Source organism: Mobula birostris, chromosome 21, assembly GCF_030028105.1.
Source record: "Mobula birostris isolate sMobBir1 chromosome 21, sMobBir1.hap1, whole genome shotgun sequence".
Classification (NCBI taxonomy): domain Eukaryota; kingdom Metazoa; phylum Chordata; class Chondrichthyes; order Myliobatiformes; family Myliobatidae; genus Mobula; species Mobula birostris.
This window is the reverse complement of record NC_092390.1, coordinates 44,033,640-44,054,045: the sequence shown is the minus strand read 5'-3', so window position 1 is coordinate 44,054,045 and position 20,406 is coordinate 44,033,640. Positions and strand designations below refer to the sequence as shown.

At 39.2% G+C, this 20,406-nt stretch overlaps 1 protein-coding gene across 1 annotated transcript in view; it reads left to right on the top strand.

Annotated features, from left to right (window-relative positions):
- Positions 1 to 19,443, top strand: part of tcerg1l (transcription elongation regulator 1 like) — a 602,997-nt gene extending 583,554 nt beyond the window's left edge. The window contains exon 13 of the mRNA XM_072239775.1: positions 18,187 to 19,443. Coding sequence (XP_072095876.1) covers positions 18,187 to 18,343 — 157 coding nt within the window. The 3' untranslated portion in view covers positions 18,344 to 19,443. The remainder of the gene's footprint in view (positions 1 to 18,186) is intronic.
- Positions 19,444 to 20,406: the final 963 nt, after the last annotated feature.

Here is a 20,406-nt window from a genome sequence, read left to right as displayed (position 1 = left end):
AACATCGGTCGACCCAGTCAGGAAAGAAGTCATGCTCACTTCTGCTCTGACTTGCCCTGTCCAAACTTGTCACAGATACTCCTTAATCTGCGGAACAGCAATGAAACCAAGCAGAAGATGGCGATGTTAGCTATGCACAGGGAGGTTTAATTCTGTATGCCTTATTACCTACGATTATTGCCTCACGTTTACCCACACTCTTCCTGATGGGCTTGGCCAAACAAGGGAGGGCATGAAAGTCGCAAAGGAAACTGCAGATGCTAGAAACCTGATAGTAAAGCAGAAAATGTTGGAGCCACTCAGCAGGTGAGGCAACTTCTGTGGAGGGGAAAATGCTGGTGTCCAGGAGATGGAGTGCTTCGGTGCTCTTATTTCCAACACTTTGTTACCTGTCTCAGATCGTATTGCCTGATGTGCAGTGGAGCTCCATACATTTTTCAACACCCTACTGTCTCCTTGGCCTTCGGCAGGGGAGAAGTCACCATGGTTCAATGAGCATCCAAGAGATCTCTTGAGTACATCTTGTAATTCCTTGAACATTGGTATATCTAGATTTGCAAGTATTCCAAATTTCTCCCATGTGTCATCCAGGCCAATTTCTATCCACACTGTGGTCTCTGGACTGAGCTTGTTCGTAGTTGTCATCTGTCAACTACATTCCATTTCCATGTGATCCTGTGGTTCTAACATTCCCTTACCCCTTCTTCAAATGGCTCCCTAATCTATCCAACTAACCATGTTTACATTTTTCCCTTCTAATGTTGCCTGCATGCCTTTCTGGCTAGATAACAAAGCAGATGACATTAGGTCTTCTGGTATTGTTGCTGCTTGCTTGCTCAAATCTAAGTATGTATGTAAATCTATCTGAAATGTGTCTACCACCCTGCCTTCTTTGCACAACAGTGCACAATGACAACATCATTTGTATGTGAAGCTCCAAAAAACATGCACCACTTTCCAGAGTTGAATTGGTTTCATCAGGGAACTCAAGGCATTAGAAAAATACAACCAGTTGTATCTTTTTGAAATCCTCCAATCCACTGCAAGGATAAGTGAGTTAACATCAGTATCACCTAGGCCATCTTTCCCAATGTTAAGGAGTTTCACTCACTTGGTTCTTTAGGCCGGCAACATCGCCTGTGTGTCCAACACTTGACCCTGAAACTATTTCTCTTCCGATCCGGCCAGGTCCTTTCACGCTCATCCTTTTTTCCCAACCCACCACTTATTCCTTATTACCCAGTTTCTCTTTCCTCCCACACCCACACCTGTTTTCATCTGCTTATTATCTACACACTCAACCCATTAGGTTCCTATCCCATTCCTATATTGTTCCCATCTGCGTACCATCCCTCCTTATCTGGTTCTACTGATCATTCTCCTTTCTAGTTGGAATCCATAACCTGTGGTTCTTTGTTGTCTCACATCACCTCCCAGTCTCTGTTGCTATCTCCACCCCTCCACCTGATTCCATTGCCTATCAATCTCTCTTCACCCGAATCCTTGCCAGCTTCCCCTTTGCTCCCCTACCCCCAAACCTCTTTATTCTGGCTATTACCCTCTATATCTTCAGTCTTAATGCATGATCTTGACCCAAAATGCTGACTGTCCCTCTACCTCCACGGATGTTGCTCGGCCTATGGTGTTCCTCCAGGGACTTGTATTTTGCCCCTTAAAAGGATGCTCGATTCTGGGCTGTCATGAGAAGAGGTTACCAGATGGACAATGAAAAAATAATCAAGAATGCTTTCAAGCTAATTCAAAGAATTTTAAGGTCCCATTGACTCCTCAAAATGCAAGGTCCATGACTATATAATGTGTGGAAGGAGCATTCTGAAATTAAAACAGAAAATGCAGGAAACAGCAGGCCAGGCAATATCTATGGAATGAGAAAAAAACAGAGCTAATGTTTCAGGTCAAAGACTATTTGGCAAAGGGACCACAGAGAAGCCCAGCACCACATCATACTAACTATGTACCCAGCTGTCCCTTAGGCCAAGTCCTATCCCATCTCTGGAAGAGTCTGTACCTCCTATATTGGTTGGAATACCCATAGAATGTTGAATCAAATAAACTTTCATCCTGAAGGATAGACTGAGTAGAAAGCAAAACCCAGAAAAAAACTACAGACACTAGAAATATGAAGTTAAACCAAAAACAGCAGACCAGGCAACATCATTGGAAAGAAAGAAAGAGTTAATGTTACAGGTTAAAAACTATTTGGTAGGAAAAGAAACTAAATGAGTTAGTTTTAGTTTGCAGAGATGTGGATAGTTAAAGGATACAAGTGAGGCCAGGATTGCTGTAGGTATTCTTGTACTTTTAAATTAGTAGTTCAATAAAATATTTTAATTCTGCTCAGTTATAATCTAACAAAATATATCCTATTGGCATGGGAGTTTTAGTCTTAGACATTCTAAAAGATTAGTAAATGGGCTTCATTCAAATAAGGACCTTAATGCTAGTTTTCTAAAACTTAATAGAAAGGCTAAAGATTTTGTAGGCTCGCTCATTACCTGCTGTGCATATTTGGAAATCTCTTTAACAGCCTGATCTTTAAGGTTCAGCAGTCACTATATGGTGTAATTTAAAAGAAAGCTACTTCAAGGATTATGTTACTGGAATGATTGGGAAGATTACGAAGTTGCTCTGTAAGATGCAATTTGGGACTTAGATGATTCTTATGCACTGCCATGTATCCTTAGAATCTCTATGTACATGCATTAATAAGAAATAAATACAGAAGTTGCCTATACAGCCCCCATGAGCCTGTTCAAATATAATCATCACTAATCTTGCATTACAAGTACACCTTCCCATCTGATTCTTTTTCACTAATTTCTGTAGTGCCCCAAAGTCCATCCATCTCAGCTTTAAATTTATTGAAAGGCTGACCATCTGTAGACCTCTGGGAAGTAAATTATAAAGATTTATGACCTTCTGAACATAGAATTTTCTTCCAAGTTCAGTTGTAAATAGTTGATATTGTGCCATAAGCTCAGTTTAGATTCTCTACTTGAAGAAAAGCCCTTTTAGCAACTATCCTCTTGATCTCAGTTGGAGTTAAGCATCAATGAGATCAACTCATTCTTTTGCACTCCAGTTGATTTAATTCATTATTCATTAATCTCTCCCCAAAGGAAAGTCCTCCCAGAATGATGCCAATGAGTTTACACTGTGGTGTCTCACAGGCAAGTTTATTCTTGCATATTGTTCATCACTCTACTTAAGCAGGAGCATTATATCCTTGGATATCTTAAACCACTGTGTGCAGCTATGTAATAGCTATACAATATTGAATGATCCAAGCTGTAACTTTTGAAATACGATTGTGTCAAAATTGGAGTTTTAATTTAATCATGCATTATTCCAAAACAGAAGCCAAAAATAATGGTAGTACTAAACCAGTCAAGCAGCATCAAGAAATAGAATCAGGTTAATGGCCTTTTCATTAGAACAAGCAGGTTTAAGGTACAGAAAACTGGAGAGCTGGAGAGAACAGGAATGTCTGTAACTGGTTGCTGAACACGAGATTCTGTGGATACTGGAAATCCAGAGCAACACGCACACGATGCTGGAAGAACTCAGCAGGTCAAGTAGCATCTAAGGAAATAAATAAACAGTCAATGTTTTGGGCTGAGACCTTTCTTCAGGATGGGAAGTGAAGGGGCAAGGCACCAGAATGAAAACTGGGGGGAGGAGGAAGGAGAACAAGCTAGAAGGTGATAGGTGAAGCTAAGTGGCTGGGAAAGGTAAAAGACTGGAGAAAAAAGAATCTGATAAGAGAGGAGAGTGGGAGGTAATAGGCAGGTGAGGAGAAGAGATGAGAGGACAGAGTGGGGAATAGAAGAAAAGGGAAGGTGGATGGAAAAAAAATTACCGGAAGGAGTAATCGCTGTTCATGCCATAAGGTCGGAAGCTACCTGGACAGAATATGAGGTGTTGCTTCTCCACCCTGAAAGTGGCACCGTGGCAGAAGAGGAGGCCATGGACTGACATGTTAGAAATGGGATGGGGATAGGAATTAAAATGGTTGGCCACCGGGGAAGTTCCACTTTTGGTGGATGGAGCGGAGGTGCTGGACAGAGCAGTCCATCCATTTATATTGGGTCTCACCAGTGTAGAGGCAACCTCATCGGGATCATCAAATACAGTAGACAACCCCAACAGATTCACAGAAGATATGTTGTCTCACCTGTAAGGATTATTTGGAGGCCTGAATGGAGGTAAGGGAGGAGGTAAATGGGCAGGTGTAGCATTTCTGTCACTGCAGATAAGCTGGGAGGAATGAACGGACAGGGGAATCACGGAAGAAGTGATCTCTGCGGAAAGCGCCGCCTATCCCTGTTAAGGCGGCAGGAAGATTGGGTGAGGGTGGATGTCTGGGAAATGGAGCTGATGCAGGTGAGAGCAGCTTCACTAGTGGAGGAAGGAAAACCTCATTCTTTGAAGAAGGAGGACATCTCAGATGTCCCGGAAAGTCATACTCTGACTCCATTCTATCCCCCTTGATTCAGTCCCTTCCAACCTATATCCATGACACTTCACCTGCTCTGGATCTCCTTTCAATTCCCTAACCCTGACAGCCTCATTTTCACCATGGACGTCCAGTCCATATAAACTTCTATCTACCATCAAAAAGGCCTTAAACCTCTCTGTTTCTTTCTCAACAAAGTACCCTCCACCACCACCTTCCTCCATCTGGCAGAACTGGCCTTCATGCTCAGCAATTTCTCTTTCAGCTCCTCCCACTTTCCCCAAACTCAAGGGTTAGCCGTGGGCACCACAGTGGCCCCAGATATGCCCAACTTTTCATTGGCTACATAGAATAGACCATATTCCAAGCCCTCCTTGGTTATGCGCCCCAACTCTTTCTGAGCTATATTGATGATTGCATTGGTGTTGTTTCATGCACCCATGCTGAGCTCAACAATTTCATCAACTTTGCCTCCAATTTCCACTCAGCCCTTAAATTCACTTGGTCCATTTCTGACATTTTCCTATCCTTTCTCAATCTCTCTGTCTCTATCTCTGGAAACATACCAATGTCTTCTATAAACCCACCGATTCCCATAGACATCTTGACTATAACTCTTCCCACTCTGTCTCCTGTAAAAATTCCATTTTCTCAGTTCCTTCATCACCACTGCATCTGTTCCCAGGATGAAAATTTCCTTTTCAGGACATCAGAGAACATTGTTTCCCTTCCTCCCCATTTGATGCTGCTCTCACCCACATCTCCTCCATTTCGCAGATATCCACACTCACCCACCTTCCCACCGCTTTAACAGGGATAGAATTCATCTTGTTCTCACCTACCACCTAGTGAGCCTCAGCATCCAACACATCTTTCTTCGCAACTTACGCTATCTTCAATGGGATCCTACCACTAAACACAACTTTAGCTCCCCCTCTCAACTCTCCACTTTGCATAGAGATCACTCCCTCCGTGTTTCCCACTAATCTCCCTCCCGGCACTTATCCCTGCATACAACAGAAATGCTACACCTACCCATTCACCTCCTCCCTCACCTCCATTCAGGAGCCTAAACAGTCCTTTCAGGTAAGGCAACATTTCACCTACATCTATGTTGCTGTCGTCTATTGCATCCAGGGCTTTCAATGCGGCCTGCTTTACACTGGTCAGTCTTGACATAAATTGGAGGACTACTTTTTCAGACACCTCCACTCCATCTGCCAAATGCAGGATTACCCAGTGGCCAACAATTTAATTACTATCCCTATTCCCTTCTGGAATGTTGGTCCATGACCTCCTTTTTTGCCACATTGAGGCCACTCACAGAGTGGAGGAGCAACATCTCATATTCCATCTAGGTAGTCTCCAACCTGATGGTATGAATACCAACTTCTCCTTTCGGTAATTTTTTCCCTCCACTTTCTCTCTTCTACTCCCCACTATGGCGTCTTACCTCTTTTCCTCAACTACCTATCACCTCCACTGGTGCCTCTCCTTCTTGCCTTTCTCCCATGGTCCACACTCCTCTCCTACAAGATGCCTTCTTCTCCAGCCTTTTACCTTTCCCAATCACCCAGCTTCACTTATCACATTCTAGCTAGACTTCTTCCCCTCCCCCTCTTTTTATTCTGGTATCTTCATCCTTTCTTTCCAATCCTGAAGAAGGGTCTTGGCTTGAAATATTGACTGTAAATTCATTTCCATAGATGCTGCCTGACCTGTTGAGTTCCTCTAGCATTTTGTATGTGCTGCTGACCAATGTTGTCAAAATATTACTTCAGAATAAACTGGTAGATGGCGATATGAGGGAAACAGCACATTAAAACAGAAGGTTATATTTACATTTATGGGCAAGTAGAGGAAAAAAGGGAGTAGATAACAAAAATTGTTAATTCGATGTTAAATCCTGAAAACTGCAACATGCCCAAATGGAACATCATGGGCTGTTTCTAAAGGTTACTTTGGCCATGTTGGAACAATGTGAGGTTGGAGACAGCGAGATCAGTTTGGGAATATGATGAATCACTGGAAAATCAAGTTCAACTGTGGATTGAACCGAGGGTTTCTACAAATTGGTCATCCAATCTGTATTTGGCTTTACCAATAAAGAGCAGAAGAGATCATATCAAGAGCATAGAATTCAATATACTAAGTTGGAAGATGCCCTTTGACCTGAAATAACAATTTTGTTTTTCCCTTCACATTTCCACCAAAAGCAGTTCTTTTTACATTATTCCATTTCTTTATTAAATGTTTCTCTGGGGAAGCAGATAAATGGGCTGATTCTGGGCTCTATGTCCAGTCTTTTATAACAATCTGTTGGAAGATGATTTTTAATGCAGGAATGTTATCTATAATTGTTGGAGCAAAGCATACAAAAAGCTGGAGGAGCTCAGCAGGTTTGACAGCATCTATGGAATTGAATAGTCGACATCTCGGGTCGAGACCATTCTTCAGGACTGGAAAGGAAGAGGGAAGACACCAGAGTAAAAAGGAGAGGAGAGGGAAAGGAGGAATATAGAAACCTGAACAGAGATAAATTCCTTGAAGTACCACATATAAGATGCTAGATTTCAAGCATCTCCAGAATCTCTTATATTCTTCACTTCCTTAAAGAGAGTAGAATATATAGCCTGGGGAAAAAGTACACGCTCAGGACAACAAAGATATTTTCAGGTTTTAATTCTTTTATCAGCTTTCGATGTTTAAGTGCCAGTGGAGGGTCATGAAACAAAATGAACTAATTTACAGTCAGTTCTTGCCTTTACAATCTCAGTTTAACTTCTGATTCACACCCTTGTGTATGAACAAAATTGCGTATGCAGTATAAAAATACCAGAACTAATATGATACAAATACAGTACAAATACGGTAGTGGCAATCCTGAAGGAACACAATACAAACAACATTAGAATCCCACCCACCCTGCATCTTATACATAACAGCGAAAAATGTAAGTGAATACATCTCATCCAAGACGTACACACATGCTGAACTTCCAAACAGAGACTAAACATTCACACTACGCGGTTACATGCACAAACAGTCCTGATACAATAAAGTTATACAAAAGGTACACTTTGGCACAACTTTTGCAAAGTATTGCCTGGTAGTTAAATTACAGGAAGCCTGACCTACTTGGCGGGTGAGGAACTTTGCCCAAGCCTTGCAATTCAGCATTGAGTCACTTACTCCAGAAAATCTAAAGCATCCACATGTAAAACATGTCAAATTACCGATATTCTCGATCCACCAACAAGCATAGACGAATTCACATGGATATCATCAATTAATGCTCACCTATCCTCACCATGCCCAGCACACTCTGGGGGAGGCCCAATTCCAACACCTTACCACGTCTCCAGCAGAAAGCAAAATGGTCTCCCCACTATTCCGCGTGTGCGTAATGACATCACCATCTCCCTGAAAGGCACAGGCAACTATTCTGCATTACCGGTATGGATGTCTAAGTACACTTTTAACGATACTGAATAAGACCCAATGGTCACCCGGTTACAAATAGAATAGAACTGTTGTTCCACAGAGGCATCATTGCTCAGACAACGAGATTGCAATGCTGCTCCAGTCCATGCAAATCAGATATTTACAATGCACGCGGTATGGTTTAATTAAAACAAAATCCCATCTTTATGTGCAACAAGTGATCCGAAAGTCCATTATGCTCAAAGCCCATTGGCAAGCTGGGGTGTAACATTATTCACATGCACAACAGGGTGCTTGGGATCTCTTACCTTCTTGAAATCAATTACTATTTGAGTGCTTGACTATGCAATTTTACAGGTGACTTGCACACCTTACTCCTGGTAACATATTTTTATTTTCTGCATGAGAACATTGATATATACAACAATACAAATAAGAAACAGAAATTACACCGCAAATGGGATATCCAGTGACGTAAACATTGTATATTAATTAATTTGGACAATTTTGTATTTTTATGCTGTAAGCTTTTGCAAAGTATGTTTTTTCATGATTTTAGTTAACAAGATAAATTAATGTCAAAGGTAATCATCATTCCAAAGCTGAAATCTGATGTTGAAAAACATGAAATGATAACTTGCCCCTTAAATTGTTCAACTTTAAATTGAAGCCATTAGCTCTCAGTTACCTGGGTTTTGATCAGATGAAGTTATTGCTATCCATATTTTCCTAAACCATCTCTGTCAATGCAAGGCATGATTTTCACATTCTGTAATTTTGATTTAAAGGAAAAAGCGTGAAGCATTAAATAATACCCAAGTTCTGTACTGTTGGAAAGAAAAACAGCTTTTCTTGAGCATCTCAAATCAAAGGTGAACATGTCTGGAAATCTTGGTAGGAATGGAAACATTCCTCAAGTGGGCATTTCTTTGATTCATTACAAAGTACACCTCTGCTTTTGATTCATGATTGTAGCAAGAAGTTGTTCCTGGACTCAGTACAGATATATGTACAATGAACTACATTATGAGGACTCAGGTCTTTTAGCACTTTGGGAAATGCACTTCTGCTCTATGTGTAATATCATGACTGGACTAGCACGATAAAGACCAGCTGAAAAATAAGACCATCTTCCATGAACTTATCACATTCAGATAATCCACACAAAATGACACTTCTCCATATCATACAACTTTTTCCAGCTATTATTAACATTTTTTTCCATTTTTCAATATTTAAATGTTTTATATTTGGCACTTAGATCCTATAGTGTAGACCAATTCTATATTTCCTCATTACAAATAAGTACACCTTTATTAAGCCATATCAAAGTAAATGCAGCAGGTATAAATGTGAATAGAGAACCCTTACCATATCAACTTTGGATGAATAAAACATAGAAACTCTTTTAGATAGTGATGCAGACTAGAGAGTATGAAAACAGTTTAATGCAGGATTTCTTCTTTCTTGCTAACGTTATCATTTTAATCTGAAGAATCTCAGCCCGAAATGTCGACAGTTTATTCACTTTCATAGATGCTGCCTGACCTGCTGAGTTCCTCCAGCATTTCGTGTGGGTTGTTCTATATTTCCAACATCTACAGATTTTCTCATGTTTATCATTTTCGTGTTAGCCATAAAGGATATCTGATATATGACAACAGTGGTGCCAATAAGCTTTATGCTTGAAAAAACAGCAGGTAAAGGTATGAGTTAATTAGTCAACGGTGATTACTTGAACAGAGAAGGGTGACATTAACCTGTCATGTTCAATTGCAACTCAATGAAATGTTATGTGTCAACTCTAATAGATCATTAATATTCATCACTAAATGTTCAACACTGTCTCTCAGCTGGAGACACCACTTTCATCACTCTGTGTCTCTTATACTCTACCTTATCACAGACATTCCCTTTATTCTCTCCACTTGTTCAACCGCACCCCCCCCACACTCTTCTCAGCAACTCTCAGCAAGTATAAGAAATAAGGAGGATAATCTTGTTGCACTGTTACAGATTGTCAGGTATGATGTTGTGGCCATCATTGCATCATAGCTGAAGGCTGGATGTAGTTGGGAGCTGAATGTTGCATCAGAGGGATAGTGAGGTAGTTAGAGGGGGCAGTGTGGCTCTGCTGGTAAAGAATGGCATCAAATCAGTAGAAAGATATGACAAAAGAGTGGAAGATGTTAAATCCTTGTGGATTGAGTTAAGAAACTGTTGGGGTTAAAGGACCCTTATGGCAGTTATATACTGGCCTCCAAACAGTATCTGGGACGTGGACCACCAATTACAATGGGAAAGAGAAAAGGCGTGTCAAAAGGGCAATGTTATGATAGTCATGGGAAATTTCAAGATGCAGGTTAACTGGGAAAATTAGCTTGGTAATGGATCTCAAGAGAGTGAGTTTGTTAAATAGCTGTGAGATGGCCTTTTAGAGTAGTTTGTAATTGAGCTTACTAGGGGATCATTATTCTGGATTGGGTGTTATATAATGAACCAGAGGCAATTAGAGAGCTTAAGGTAAAGGAACTCATAGGAGGCAGTGGTCACAATATGATAGAGTTCAACTTGAAATTTGATAGGGAGAAAGTAAAGTCTGATATAGCAGTATTTTAGTGAAGTAAAGGAAATTACAGTTGTAGGGGGGAGAAGTTGGCCAAAGTACATTGAAAGGAGATGCTGGGAGGGATGACAGCAGAGCAGCAAATGTGTGAGTACCTGGGAAAAATTAGGAAGATGCAGGGTCGATGTATTCCAAAACTAAAGAATTACACAAATGGCAAAATAGTACAATCATGGTTGACAAGGAAAATCAAAGTTAATGTAAAAGCATAAGAGAGGGCATACAACAAAGCCAACATTAGTGGGAAGATAGAGAATTGGGAAGCTTTTAAAAACTTACAGAGAGAAACTAACAAAATCTTTAGGATGGAAAAAATGAAATATGAAAGCAATCTAGCAAACAATAGCAGTGTAGATAGTAAAAGCTTTTTCAAGTATGTAAAAAATAAAAAAGTGATGAGAGTGGAAATAAGGTCGCAAGAAAATGAGGCTGTAGAAATTATAATGAGGGACAAGGAGATGGTAGATGGATTAAATGAGTATTTTGCTTCAGTTTTCACCATGGAAGATACTAGCAGTGCACCAGATGTTGAAGGGTATGACGGAAAAGACATGAGTGCAGTTACTATTACAAGGGAGAAGGTACTCAAAAAACTGAAAGACCTAAGGGTACATAAGTCACCCGGACCAGATGAACTGCACCAGATGAGGACTCGGGGTTTTGAAAGAGGTAGCGATAGAGATTGTGGAGGCATTAGTAATGATCTTTCAAAAATCATTGGACTCTGGCATGGTGCCAGAGGACTGAAAAATTGCAAATGTCACTTCACTCTTTAAGAAAGGAGGAAGCCAGCTTGACCTCAGTGGTTGAAAGATGTTAGAGTCAATTGTTAAGTTATGGAGTACTTGGTGGCATAAGACAAGGGACGAGAAAGTCAGCATGGTTTCCTTCAGGGAAAATCTTGCCTGATGAACCTGTTGAAATTCTTTGAGGAGATTACAAGTAGCATAGATAAAGGGGATGCAGTGGATGTCATATATCTGGGTTATTAGAAGGCACTTGACAAGTTGCCACACATGAGTCTGCTTACCAAGTTAAAAGCCAATGGTATTACAGAAAAGATATTGGCTTGATTAGAGTATTGACTGATTGGTAGAAGACAGCGAGTGGGAATAAAAGGATCTTTTTTTGGTTGGCTGCCAGTGACTAGTGGTGTTCCACGGGGTCAGTGTTTGGACTGCTTCTTTTTATGTTGTATAGCAATGATTTAGATGAGAGAATAGATGGCTTTGTTGCCAAGTTTGCAGATGATATGAAGATTGGTAGTGGAGCAAATAGTGTTGAGGAAACAGGTAGGCTCAAGAAGGACTTAGACAGATTAGGAGAATGGGCAAGAAAGTGGCAAATCAAATACAATGTTGGAAAATGCATGGTCATACACTTTAGTAGTAGAAATAAGTGTGCAGACTATTTTCTAAACTGGAAGAAAATTCCAAAAATCTGAGATGCAAAGAAACTTGGGTCTTTGTGTAGAACACGCTAAAGATTAACTTGAAGGTTGAGTCGGTGGTGAAGAAGGCAAATGCAATGTAGCATTCATTTCAAGAGATTTAGAATACAAGAACAAAAATTTGAAGCTGAGGCTTTATAAGGCACTGGTGAGGCCTCACCTTGAGTAGTGTCAACAGTTTTGGGCTCCTCATCTGAAAAAAGATGCGCTGGCATCGGAGAGGGTCCAGAGAGGAGGTTCAGAAGGATGATTCCAGGAATGAAAGGGTTATCATACAAGGAACATTTGATGGCTCTGTATCTGTACACACTGAAATTTAGAAGGATGAAGGGGGATTTTATTGAAAGCTTTTGAATGTTGAAAGGCCTAGACAGAGTGGATGTGGAAAGGATGTTTCCCATGGTGGGGGAGTCTGGGACAGGAAGGCATAGCCTCAGGATAGAGAGGCGTCCATTTAAAACAGAAATGCATAGAAATTTTTTTAGCTAGAGGGTGTTGAATTTGTGGAATTTATTACCACAGGCTGCTGTGGAGGCCTGGTTGTTGGGTGTATTTAAGGTAGAAATTGAGAGGATCCTGATTGGACACAGCATCAGAAGTTACCAGGAGAAGGCCGGGGAGTGGGGCTGAGGTGGAGTAAAGTAATCAGCCATGATTGAATGGTGAAACAGGCTCAAGGGGCCAAATAGCCTAATTCTGCTCATATGTCTTATGGTCTTAACTCAGAATCTGTTTTAATATAATAAAATGGTGGAGCAGATTTATTGGGCAAAATGGCCTAATTCTTCTCCTATATCTTATGGTCTTATCAGCTAAAATGTTGGGGCCAGTTAGAAGGTGAGGCAATTTCTGTGAAGAGGAAAACACTGGTTTCCTAGAGATGGAGTGCATGGTACTCTTCTTTCCAACACTTTGTTACCTGCTTCATATCACGTTGCCTGAAGTGCAATGGAGTTCCATACATTTTTCAATGCCCTTCTGTTTGTTTTTTTCTCGTTTCTTTGGTCCTTGGCAGAGAAGTCACCATTATTCAATGAGCACTCAAAAGATCTTTTACGTACATTTGTGATTCCTTCAACATTGGTATTTCTAGATTTGTAAGTTTTCCTACTTTCTCCCATGATATCTAGCTCTCCCCAATATCCAGGCCTATTTCTATCTCCACTCCGATCTCTGGATTGAGCTTGGTGGTAACTGTCGTCTGTCAACTAAAACCCTGTTCCACGTTATCCTGCTGTTCTAATATTCCCTGTCTAATCTGTCCAACTGACCAAGATGACCTTTATTGACATTGTTCCCTTCTAATGGGGTCTGAAATTATTCCTATCAATATTTTTCTAACCATCTCTATGAATGCAAGGCATGATTTGCACATTTGGTATTTTTGATGAAAAGGAAAATATATGAAGCATTAAATAATACCCAGGTTCTGTACTGTTGGATAGAAAAACAGCTTTTCTCGAGCATCTCAAATAAAAGGTGAACATGTCTGGAAATGCTGGAAGGAATGGAAACATTCCTCAAGTGGGCATTTCTTTGATTCATTACAAAGCACCCCTCTGCTTTTGATTTATGACTGTAGCAAAAGTTGTTCCTGGACTCAGTACAGAGATATGTATAATGAACTACATTATGAGGATTCAGGGCTTTTAGCACACTGGGAATTGCAGTTCTGCTCTGTGTATAATATCATGACTGGACCAGCACCATAAAGACTGGCTGAAAATAAGACCATCTTCCATGAACTGATCACATTCAGATAATCCACACAAAATGGCACTTCTCCATATCATAGAACTTTCCTCTAGGTAATATTATTAACAATTGTTTTCCATTTTTCAATATATAAATGTTTTATATTTGGCACTTAGATCCAATAGTATAGACCAACTCTATATTTTCCTCATTACAAATTACTACACCATTATTAAGCTATAAATGTAGCAGGTATAAATCTGAATAGAGAACTCTTACCATATCAACTTTGGATAAAAAAAAAATCATAGAAACTCTTTTAGATGGTGATGCAGGCTAGAGAGTACGAGAATGGTTTAATGCAGGATTTTTTCTTTCTTGCTAATGTTCTTATTTTAATCTGAAGAAGGGCCTCGGCCCAAAAGGTCGACAGTTTATTCATTCCCATAGCTGCTGCCTGACCTGCTGAGCTCCTCCAGCATTTTGTGCGTCTTGCTCTGGATTTCAAGCGTCTGCAGAATTTCTCATGTTTATCATTTTCTTGTTAGCCATAACGGCTACAAGAACATAAGAAATAGAAGCAGTAGTAAGCCATCTGGCCTGTCGAGCCTGGTCTGCCATTCATTAAGAACATGGATGATCTGGCCATGGACTCATCTCTACCTGCCTGCCTGCCTTTCCCCCATAACCTTTAATTCCCCTGCTATGCAAAAATATCTCACATCTGACAACAGAAGTGCCAATGGGCTTTAAGCTAGATAAAGAGCAGGTAGAAGTATGAGATAGATAGTCAATGGTGATTACTTGAACAGAAGAGGGTGACACTAACTGATCACATTCAATGGCAACTCGATGAAATGTTCTGTATCTGCTCTAATTAATATTCATCATTAACAAACTTTCACCACTGTCTCCCAGCTGAATATCACTTTCATCAATTTGTGTCTCTTATTCTCTGTCTTATCACAGACATTCCCTTTATTCTCTCCACTTCTTCGCCCCTTCCCCTCCCCTCACACACTTTTCAGCAACTCTGAATTAGAATCAGAATCAGGTTTAATATCACCGGCATAGGCCGTGAAATTTATTAACTTTGTTGCAGCAGGACAATGCAATACATGGTAAACAAACAAAAATAAACCTAAATTACAGCATAAATGATATGTGTGTGTGTGTGTATTAAAGAGTTAATTTAAGATAAGTAGTGCAAAAAACAGAAACTTTAAAAAAAGTAGTGAGTTAGTGTTCATGGTTTCAATGTCTGTTTAGAAACCGGATTGCAGGAGCTGTTCCTGAATCACTGAGTGTGTGACTTTAGGCTTCTCTATCTCCTTCCTGATGGTAACAATGAGAAGAGGGCACATCCAAGGTGCTGGGGGTCCTTGATAATGGAAGCCACTTTTCTGGGACACTGCTCCTGGAAGATATCTTGGATATTAAGGACCCATGATGGAACTGACTAATCTTACAACTCTCTAGCAGTTTGCTACATGCCTATGCAGTAACCACCCTACCCTCCGCACACCAGATGGAGAGGCAGCCAGTCAAAATGCTCTCCATGGTACATCTGTAGAAGTTTTCAAGTGTTTTGATGACAAACCAAATCTCCTCAAACGCTTAATAAAATATAGCTGCTGCCTTGCCTTCTTTATAGTTGCATTAATATGTTGGAACCAGGTTAGATCCTCAGAGATATTGACACCCAGGAACTTGAAACTGCTCACTCTCTCCACTCCTGGTCCCTCGATGAGGATTGGTTTATGTTCCCTTATCTTACCCTTCCTGAAGTCCACAATCAGCTCTTTCGTCTTACTGACATTGTGCAAGGTTATTATTGCGACACCACTCAACTAGATCATATGTCTCGCTCCTGTATGCTCTTTTGTCGCCATGAGATTCTGCCAAAAATGGTCGTTTCATCTGCAAGTTTATAGATGATATTTGAGCTGTGCTTAGCGACACAGTCATGGGAATGGAGAGAGTAATGCAGTGGTCAGCACATATCCCTGAGAAGTGCCAGTGTTGATTGTCAGCAAGGTGATAGTGTTATTACCAACCCACACATATTGTTTGATTTCTAATTTTGCCATGTACTGACGGGAGGTCAATGACCAGAAACATATAGCTCTTTTTCTCTCTCCAAAGTCACCAGCTAACAGAATGTGCTCCTGGGAAATCGTAGTACACAGGGTGCATGCTTCTCCTCACTGTAATAAAGTATTGGGATTGATTCATTTTTGTCAAGTGGACTAAGATGCATTGAAAAGCTTCTCTTGCATACTGGTTCTACAGTTCAACTCATTATATAGTGCATTGAACTAGAATAAAGTAAAACAGCAACAATGCAGAATAAAGTGTAACAGCTACTAAAAAGTGCACTTAAATGATAAAGTGCAAGATCATAATAAAGTAGATTGTTAGTCCAAGAGTCCATTTTTGTACTAAAGGTCCATTCAAGAGTCTTATAACAGTAGGATGGAATAATCACTCCTTTGTGAACAGAAATATTTCTTTACCCCATGTTCGGAGTGACCCGAAGGTCATGATCGAAGTCTGCTACTGTCACTTGGAATGATCCAGTGGCCAGGAAGGTATGAGAGTCATTCTTATATGATCTCGCAAAAAGTCTGTCTGCCATTCGTGCAATTCATTCATGATTTTTTTTGTTATTAAGGACATTCAACTTTTATTTTAATAAGCAATTTCAGATTAGGTCACTTCCTGTCTAGCCAGGAAGTAGTAAGTATAAAAGCACATTGGCTGGCAGTAGGCCAGAGGTTTATGTTGGGAGTTTCTGTCTAAAGCCATCCTATTGTTTCCCCAGCAGAAGCATTGCTTTTTCACTCCTGATTCACTCTGTCATGCCATTGAGTCTGCAATAAATCCAACGAGCTAAAATTCTACACCCTGACTCTCATGTCATTCTTGAATGGAGTTTGGCTGATGGTCTAGTTGATGTTACAACACCTCAGCGAGGGCAGTACAACATCATCTAAACATTTCCCACCATAGATGCCGCCTGACACAACAATTACTCCAGCCATTTTGTGTGTTCCTCAAGCTTCTTGTCTGCTATTAACTGAGCTGAGAGAGATACTTGCTTTTTGCCTCTTAATTAATTGATTAAATTCTGAATTATCCCCAGGAAATGTTTGCTGGACATCAACAATGAATGAATTCCCAACTAGATTTTGCATTTGCATTTACATTTCCTTTTTAATTTCAAATACCATATTAAGCCTTTTGCCATGATATGAAAACACTTCCTTCTTCCACATTATTTTAAAGATTTTTGTATATTATCCTTTTATTTATTCATTGCACAAGTGCTTTGATATTCTTTAGGCCTTACAACAATTTCCTGTTGGCCTTTTTTCATGAGTTTATAATCTATCTTATTTTTGATTTAGGTTTCCTGTAGTGGAATAGACCAAATCTATGCTGAGATTCTATAACAGTGATGACCTTAGTGAATACATTTCTATTTCTAGACCCTCAGTAACATCTTTATTTTAAATTTAAGTACAATTGCATTTATAAATGACAAGGTCTCAAATACCCATTAAATCCTTATTTCATGAATTCAATCTCATCTTGAAAAATATGCTCTATAATCTGAAATTTAAAATGAACAATGTTCATGTGTAAATAGTAATTTATTCATATTAAGTTAAGCTCTGTAGAGCTGTTTATCCATTTATTTTAAATGGTTTATATGATAAATGCCTCCAATAGAATTGGAGTGAGAGAAATTTTATTTGAATATATTAACACTCCTTAACAATGATGTGACTTCGTAATTTACTGACTTCTAACATGCTTCCCCAAGAGATGTGATTTTTTTTCTAGTTATTGAAATTAAACCCATAACTCATTGAAGAGCTGAACCCATCATTTTTGAATAGCAGCATATTATTGTGTCATATTATAGGACATATTTAATGCCTAACAGCTGCCCTTTCAAGATTGTGCCATTTTAACGTGACTCATCTCGCTATATGTGACAAATTAGTATTTTATCTTTTGTCAATAGGCTGTACACCACAATATTTTTGCTCTGTCATTTGCCACAGTAATGTCAAATTTCAATTATTTGTGATGTTAATACCTTCTGGAATGGTCATTGTACCAAGCTTTTAACTCAACGTAGAATGTAGAATAAGCTGCATTCTCATTCCTGTAAAATATTAGCAAATTAAAGCACTTAGGTTTCAAGAAACCTTACCTCGAGAGAAAAAGATGGTCTTACTGCCATGGAATAGTCTATCATTCTTCTTTGAAGTCTATTGCAATTTCCTTCATTAAAAATACTGGAAATATTTATCCTATTGTATGCTTTTACTGTCCTTTTGTAACATGCATCATGATCTGAAACAAATCAGTTCAAAAATTGGAGTTTACTCCTATTTGCTTTTCAAACTAAATGCACGTGTTTTGTATGCCATATCACAACTAATCCATGACAAGTCTTTTGCATCTTTCTTCCTTCTCAAGATCCACTTTTCAGGAATTTGCAGAAAAAAATGGAAGGGATCATCGATTTAAAATGGTACAAAAGAGAAAAGATCAAGAACATTTCTTCAATCAATTCATAAATATTCTCAAAAAGAGGGACAAAGAAAACAGAATTCGACTGAGGAAGATGAGATAAAACACCGCTGAAACTGAACTACTGTGAAGGATATGATGACTGAGGAATTTAGACAATCTTATCTGTGCAGTGTTTGGGTAATTGTATAATAAAGATATAAAGTAAGATCATTTTTGAATTTAAAGTTATAGGTAATACCAGCTCACACATCTCTGATTAGTATTTCACTGAATCTCCAATTTTTGATATGTTATTTAAACTACATGCATCTTGCTTGACATTTAAGCAAAGTTTAACAAACAGTTTAGTTTCAGTGCACACATTATGTAATATTGAATAACCTCCATGACAATTAAAGTGCCCTCTTTTTGGCTAGAAAAGAAATTAATTTCTTTAAAATGACATCAACTTATGTTGAAATGAGGCTGGATTACTCATGTGAAAAGAAGCTGGACTGGTGCTTTCAATTGAATTTGCATTTATCAGCACTATTTTAAAAAGAAATAAACACAGTAGTTACCATACAAAATAGCAGTATTTCAAGAAAATTGAGCATTTGAATTATAAAATCCCATGGCAAAATTTCAAAGCTATGGTTTTTAATTAGTGTTTTATATTTTTAAAAAGCAGCTAGTTCCAAAAGTCATCTCTGGGTTGTTAAATTATTAATACTAACCTGCCTACAGGTATTGATGCTCAATAAAAGCCCCACAGCTAGTTCAGTGGAGTTAAAATAAGTTTTACTCAGTGTCAGCTTGTTGAATTGCACTGCTAAATTATAAATGCAGTATATAAATAAATTACATGGCAATTTTAGTTTATTTATGTATTCTGTACTTACTAGTGTCTGAAAATAGTGAGGGTAAGGTTGGAAAAGTATAGTATGACAAGATTATTTACATTACTATGTGCTCTTTAATAAATTTGTTTGCCTCATCAAATTTGTTAAACCTCATGAAATGCAGAGTGCCTGATCAGTAACGCTAGCTTGATGTTTAAAATATTTAGAAAGTAACCATACAGAACTGCCTGTATATTCAAAAATTTGGCATTTTACAATGTAATACTTCTAAATTGCGCTTGGAGTAAGGTAACCCATTTACAGTACAGTTTTGTAATGTAATATTTTCAGACATTATTTGAGCTTATACGTATCTAAAAAGGCAGAATTTTAGTTTTATCAGAAGTAATATCAATTTCCATTTATGCATTAATATTTACTTTTTTAAAGTATGTACATAATTCACAATATTTTCATTAATAAATATTTCACAATCTTATCTAACCATTCTTTTTAATAAGAACTTTATTTATATTTACCATAATAATACAATCTGTACTTTGTGTTAAAATGACATAAAGAAAATGATGAAAATACTCATCGTTAGTCCACATCCATGAGAAGAGAAACAGAAATAATATTTCAAGTCACAAACTATTTGGAAGGACCCCTCCTCGAACCTTGCCCCCTCTGAACACACTGCCCTCTACCGTCTCCACGTCAATCCCAACCTTACCATCAAACCCACAGACAAAAGGGGTGCTGTTGCAGTGTGGCACACTACAACTTTCTGAGGCCAGGCAGCTACTCTCAGACACCTCCTCATACCTACCCCTCGAAGAAGGTCCCACTCCGGGCCATCAGAAAACTGTCTTCGACAACATCCCTGACCTCATCCATTCTGGGGAGCTTCCATGAAACGCATAGTTACCTCACCCTGCATTGCTTGCTTCTACCTCCTACCCAAAATTCACAAACCGGACTGTTCGGGTAGGCCTATTGTCTGTGTTTGCTCCTGCCCCACATGTTTCCTCATAGCTCAATTCTCCCTTGGTTCAGTCCCTTCCCACATATAGCCGCAACACTTCCCATGCCTCGATCTCCTCAGTAACTTTCAATTCCCTGCCGGTGACTGCCTCAACTTCCACTATGGATGCTTAGTTCCTATACACTTCTATCCTCCATCAAGAAGGCCTCAAAGCTCTCCACTTCATTCTTGACAAAAGAACCAACCAATTCTCTTCCACCTTCACCCTCCTCTGTCTGGCAGTACTGGTCCTCACCCCGAATAATTTTTCCTTTGGCTCCTCTCATTTTCTCCAAACCTGACGCATAGTTACGG